General features: G+C 45.6%; 1 protein-coding gene across 4 annotated transcripts; it reads left to right on the top strand.

Annotated features, from left to right (window-relative positions):
- The first annotated feature begins 1,878 nt into the window (after positions 1-1,878).
- On the top strand, positions 1,879-5,349 carry LOC123190045 (lipid phosphate phosphatase gamma). Of its 4 annotated transcripts, none has more exons than XR_006496099.1 (3): positions 1,879-2,507; positions 2,634-3,478; positions 5,017-5,349. XR_006496099.1 is itself a non-coding variant. In XM_044602602.1 (3 exons), exons 1-2 carry the CDS (start codon positions 2,031-2,033, stop codon positions 3,472-3,474), a joined length of 684 nt encoding a protein of 227 aa, XP_044458537.1. In that variant the 5' UTR covers positions 1,881-2,030; the 3' UTR covers positions 3,475-3,478; positions 5,017-5,349. The 4 variants fall into 4 exon arrangements, 2 of the variants coding, with proteins under 2 accessions (XP_044458537.1, XP_044458536.1); XR_006496100.1 differs by having other exon boundaries at positions 5,012-5,349; XM_044602602.1 differs by having other exon boundaries at positions 1,881-2,507; positions 3,268-3,478.
- The last annotated feature ends 905 nt before the right edge of the window (positions 5,350-6,254 follow it).

The raw sequence follows: 6,254 nt of genomic DNA, 5'->3' as shown, positions 1-6,254 counted from the left end.
CTGCACTTCCCCAAATCCGTTGTAGATGAACGTGGCAGGACATGATAGAATCCCCTCCCTCGCTGGTGTGCCCACTTCGACCAGATATTGACCGCAAAGGCGCACCTAAAATTAGGGTTTCAGATGAGTTTATGGGAAAGGGGTCCCGAAGGGCTTGAATACGGTGGGCGGATCATGATTGAAGAGCTTACTAAGAAATGCGAGCAATGCCACGATGTCGTTGGTCACTCTTCGATGGCAGAAGAATCTAGATCATCGGGGCGGGAGCTCTACATGCAGTTGGTTGGGCTTTGAGGGACAATGCGGGCAGAGGAAAGACTATTGGTGTTGTGGCGGACGTTCAGCGTTGTCATCCGTAGTTCACTGCTGGAGTCAGAGCCTGCGATGCAGGCAGGCTGCGACAATGGCTAGTCTTTGGGAGGTGGGGGTGTTGCTCAAGGTAGTGTGCGGTCTGCCGTTCACAAATGAGAGAGAGAACAGACCCGACCTGTCATATGTTGCCTTGGCCTTACCTGTCATAAGCTACCTCAGTTGCCTCGGCCCCACCTGCCATAATTTACCTCGGTCCCACCTGTCAGGATTTAACGCGTCACCACTATGGGGAGAGAGAGAGTGGCCCGACCCCACCTGCCAGGATATAACGTGCCCCGCTCGCCAAGAGGTAATGGTTAAAGGCTTTTACTGGACGACCTTGCTCCGTTTGGGCTTTTGTGAGTAGGGGTGAAGGAGGGAGGAGAAAAGTGAGCAATGTTAGATGACTGGGGTAAAACTGAGCACAACTAAGCAACCAAGGGCATGAAAATAGAAAACCCTCACTTTATACCTCTTGATGACGCCGATAAACTTTTTGGACTCTTGAAGCTTATAGGATTTATCCTACTATATTCTTTTACAACAAAATCAAATGGGGTGGGGTTTCTACCCCTGGCCGGGACAAATTTGGAAAAATAATTGTTCCACAAAGATATATTGTGTTTGTTTAGTTGATGGTTCATATCAAAATCCTTACCAGAGACTATTTGAGTAAAAGAGAACACTTTGCTGATTTAACTTGTCTTTTTTATAATGAGTATGAATATTGCCGATCACTTGCTTTTTGGTTGCATTATTGCAAGACATATTTCGAAAGATATTGTTGAAGCTTTTCACTTTTATCTCTCTTGACAATATAAATGAATTATCTTCTTTGTGGGATAGAGATAATAAGGAATATGTTATAGTTATGGCTTGTGTCGCCTTCATCTGGAGCTTATGGGCTATGATAAATGAGTTGTGTTTTCATGGAGTTGTGTGGAAAGAAATCTGAATTCTTTTGAGTAGAGTAAGTGTGCTCCTTCATAGATGGATGATTATATGCTTGGATTCTCAATCAAAAATAATGAAAGACTGCCTGCTACTGCTGGATTGAAGAAGAGGAGAGCTCCTAAGGATCGTTTGGTGACGAAGAATAATGTGGGTGCAGGGATTGATCAACAGAACTTCTATCCAAGAGCCCATTCCAGCTGACGCTGATGATTATGTAATAGATAGCTTTTGTTGTTGAATTTTCTTTGCTCATGTTGTTAGTTGTGCTTGTGAATCTTATCAAGCTCAACTACTTTGGCTATAGCCCGAGTGTTGTAAACAGTCGTGTGTTTTGCTTGCCTTGTTTTAAATAAAAATAAGGCAGGAGAAAACCCCTTTCTCAAAAAAAATTAGACAATGCTTAGTTGGATGTGCTTTTTTTTTACGGGTAGTTGGATGTGCTTTCGTGTTCTTATAGGTGTAAGTTTTCTCCATGCGGAAGAAAAAGAGACCTGCTGAAAATGGCGCCTGAACCAACTCAATCTGGATCATCAGATTCATCCGTAGCTCTAGGCTTCTCCTTGTACCCCACCCCCACCCCACGCGTCTACCGTCCACGCCCCACTTCTTCTGGCACGCGCACGCGTCTTCACGCCCCGCCCGAAAAGCGCAACGCGCAGATCCCCTATACGCGATACCCCAATCGAAGAAGAGAGGAAAAAGAAAGCGAGCTCTGCGGCGGAGCCATGTCCGGGGCCGGGGAGTACCAGGAGATGGCCGCGTCGGTGCCGCCGGCGCTCAAGGCCATCACGCTCACCCACGTCCGCTACCACCGGGGCGACAGGGTTGGCCTCTTCCTCGCGTGGGTCTCCCTAATCCCCGTCTTCATCAGCCTCGGCGGCTTCATCTCCCACTTCATGTTCCGCCGCGAGCTGCAGGGCATCTGCTTCGCCTTGGGGCTCCTCGTCTCGCAGGTCCTCAACGAGCTCATCAAGCACTCCGTCGCGCAGTCCCGCCCGGTCTCGTGCGAGCTGCTCGAGACCTGCGACTCCCACGGGTGGCCGTCCAGCCACGCGCAGTACACCTTCTTCTTCGCCACCTACCTCTCGCTCTTCGTGCTCCGGCGGTCGCCGGCGAGCCGCGTCATGGCCGCCTTCTCATGGCCTCTCGCGTTCCTCACCATGCTCTCCAGGGTGTATCTCGGCTACCACACCGTCCCGCAGGTCAGAGCCCCTGAATTTCGGATCCGATCTGCGCGGACGCGATGGGATTTTGATTATTGATTGATGCACTTTTAGCCAATGATTGGGCATTACAGTCAGATAATTTAAGACTTCTTCGAAATGCAGGATTTGCAAAACACTGGGATACTAATTGATATCCTACAGGAATCGAAGGAATAAAAAAAGTGATCTAACCTTTCTATGAATCAATCATATGGGATTGGGTGGAAAGCAATACATATGAATTTTGGCGCTTTCATTCCTTTGATCCGAAGGGCCTTCATAGGGAAAGTTTGTATGGTTGAAACCATAGGGATTATTCACATTAGAATTTGCGTATCTGTTTGCATTTGAATTTCAATTGGTTGAAATCCATCAATTGAATCATTCGGATCTAAAACTCAAGAATATTTCTTTGAAAGCACAAAAATTACAGCTAAAGCGCTATCCTTATGGACTCAATAGGTGAATGAAATTCATATGGTTAATCTGTTGGACCTATCTGTTTGCATATGAATTTGAACCATAGGACAATTACATTTTGGGTGGATATGTACTTGAAAGTTGGGTATTCTCTCTTCATAGTATACTTGTTCCTGAATCAGCAGTGTGATTCGGCTTAATGGCATCATCCTTGAGAAAAGTTGGTGGTCTCCCTGCATACCTGCTTGTTTGGAACATTGTTGGTTTTATTGCTTTTATAAATGTCATGACTGCCACTAAAAAACTGACAGATATTTCAATTTGATGGGTTCATTAGGTTTTCGCAGGAGCAGTAGTCGGCCTTGTATTTGGTGCTATCTGGTACTGGTTCGCCAACACCATTCTTGCTCAATACTTCCCAATGATTGAGGAGAGCGCAATTGGGAGGTGGTTTTATATCAAGGATACTTCACATATTCAAGATGTGCTCAAGTTTGAGTATGATAATGCAAGGGCAGCAAGGAAGAAAGTTGCTACTGATTGAGGATGTAAGCCACAGCATATCTTAACTTTTTGATCATCTGGCACATCTTGCTCTGACATGAATAACCATATCTCTACATCACAAGTACTCTGTTCTGCTCTTACATGAAGTATAAGCTGTCACCATCCATTAAAATGTGCTTCAGGTTAGCAGTTTACAAATAGCATATGTAATTAAGTGAGATGCATATCATTTTACCTAATTATTTTTATGGAAGGGTTTTAGGTTCTTTGTGATATGACTACCTCATAATTCCCACATATCAACTTCTTTCTCCAGGAGATAAAATCACCTGACCTACTCACATTATCTGCAAAGTTCAAAAAGGCACTAGGCATAAATTGTTCGTTTTGGGACCTACTTGCGCCTAGCTTGCTTATGCGCTGCTTAGGCGCGCGCCTAAGTATCCCGTACAATACTGTACTGATCCTGTACAATACTGTACTGACACCACCCGCAAATTTTTTTTTTACTGTACTGACACCATACGGACAAGCCAGCAGGACATAGCTGGGATCGCTGGGGAAGTAGTTTTCAGCTGGGAAAACATAGGAATGTCAATACATAGCTCTCCATGTAGCAGATTATAGCCATGTGCCCATCTATATACAACTAAAATGTAACTTGGAGTGGGATATAATCATTGAACAGATAAATACCTTGTCAGTATATCGCTCTCATAGCCATGTGCTCACGTATATACTAATAGCAGATTATAGCCATACATAGCTAATAGCACAAGCACATCACAACAAAGCAGCACATCACAAATACACAACACAACAGCACAGCACAAGTGCACCACACATTAGCGCAGCCAACAACAGCAGCTAGCAGCTAGTGGCACCAAATTTGAGTAGCAGTAGCTAGCCAGCCAGCGACAGAGCATGACCAGCAACAGAGGGAGCAGCACCAGCAGTGAGCAGCAGCAAAATAGCAGCACCAACAGCAAACCAAGACAAAAGAGGAGAGGGAGGCACCGAGGCAGATAGCTCAAAGGGGGAGACGGGGAGGGCTCACGGGGTTTGCCTGCCTGAAAAGAAGAAGAGCACGAGGAGGGGCGCGAGATCCGTGGCGGGCAAGGTCGGCGTCCAGCAGCCGGCGGCGTGAGGAGGGTGCGAGACGAAGGAGTTCCGACCGAGGCGAGGACGAGCTTCAGATCTGTGGCGGCGCGAGGAAGGCCCGGCGACGCAAGGAAGGCCCGGCGACGCAAGGAGAGGAGAGCCAAGGTTAACCCTAGACGAGCCATAATTTTGGGCTTTTGGCTCTCGTCCCGCGCCTGCCTGCCTCGCCTTCTAATTCCTGCTGACCCCCTTCCCGCCGTTCTGCGCCATTACACGTGATTTCTGGCATTCCACGCGCCTAATCGTGCTTCAGCAGGAAAGGTGCTCAGCCTAGTCATGCGTTTCTGAGCGCACATGGCCAAAGCGAGGCGTTATGCCAGCACCTTGTGCGTAGGCATGCATAAGCGCATGATTAATAGCGCCTTTTTGAACTTTGATTATCTGTCAAACCGTTGCTTATGTTCTTACTTCAGTGCAGGTTTCTGCTCATGGATTATATGGTTGGTCTATCTCAGGGAGGGTAAGAACTTGTGTGGCATGGCAAGATGTTTGCTTCGTTGAAGCTGCACGCGAACCCATGTACTCCTAGCTGGACTTTTATTAGAAGAGAAGCCCATTGGAGTTGTGGTGTTTTTTTTTTTTTGCTTTTCCTGGCCATAAGCCATTGTTCTTTTTAACCCCAGACCCTTGTATTCATTTAGCGATGAGTTGATTTTCGTTTACATTTGGACAAAGACCACAGCTTTTTTGTACTCGACTGAATTATATCTGTGCCATATATTGTTCATATAGATGGTGTATTTTTTGTTTACATGGGCAATGGGTGTGGTGTCCGCTGTAATCTTCACCAATGGGCGGTCTGTTAACATCCAAAGTTCCTCCCCTCCCGATGTTTATGGGCCAGTTTGGTTTATTCCGGGAGAATCGGCCCCCTCCCCAGCTTCTCCTATAATCTTCAACTCCCATCCGATTGCTAATCTTAGTTAGAGCATCTTCAATAGATGGTTCAAATTTTGACGGTCCAAAACCGGAGATGTAAAATTTGGACCACCAAAAAATGCTTTTTGGAGCTCCAAAAAAGGCCAACTTCAACAGATGGTCCAAATTCATGGTTCAAAAGAGCAACTCCAATAGATGGTCCAAATTCATGGTCCAAAACCGGCCAGCAGCCGCGCGGCTGTTGTTCAGCCATTGTACAGCCACACATATTGCATAAAACATGTTTTAAAACAACATAAAAAAATTTCATGTCCACAATATCAAATTATTACATAGTTCTTTAGATCCAGGAGATGAAATGCAACATAAATACAACATAGTTTTGCACAATACAACATAATAGTTTTGAACAAACAAATAATGAATCTATGCGGATCTTTCGACATGCCATTTTTAATGCTCTTCCATCAAATCTTTCCGGAGTTGGTCATGCACATCGGTGTCTCTAATCTCGCTGTACGCCTTCATGAAACGTCTGATGCGCTCCTCTTTGCGCATGGGGTTAACACGAATGCCCATCAACTGATAGAAGTTGTAATATAAATTTTTTCCAGCTTGTTCTCAATGATCATATTATGCATGATCACGCAAGCGGTCATGATGTATCAAAGGATATTTTGATCCCAAAATCTAGATGATCCTCGCACAATAGCAAATTGGGATTGCAAAATCTCAAATGCCCTCTCAACATCTTTTCTAGCCGCCGCTTGTGCATTA

The sequence above is a fragment of the Triticum aestivum genome, chromosome 2A, assembly GCF_018294505.1.
Source record: "Triticum aestivum cultivar Chinese Spring chromosome 2A, IWGSC CS RefSeq v2.1, whole genome shotgun sequence".
Taxonomy (NCBI): Eukaryota; Viridiplantae; Streptophyta; class Magnoliopsida; order Poales; family Poaceae; genus Triticum; species Triticum aestivum.
This window is presented reverse-complemented; position numbering and strand designations above follow the sequence as displayed.

What these genes read in the sequence shown, in the direction of transcription:
- LOC123190045 (XM_044602602.1), top strand. Translation starts at nt 2,031, where the DNA reads ATGTCCGGGGCCGGGGAGTACCAGGAGATGGCCGCGTCGGTGCCGCCG. An exon ending in GCTACCACACCGTCCCGCAG is followed by an intron (nt 2,508 to 3,267) that starts GTCAGAGCCCCT and finishes TGGGTTCATTAG; the next exon opens with GTTTTCGCAGGAGCAGTAGT.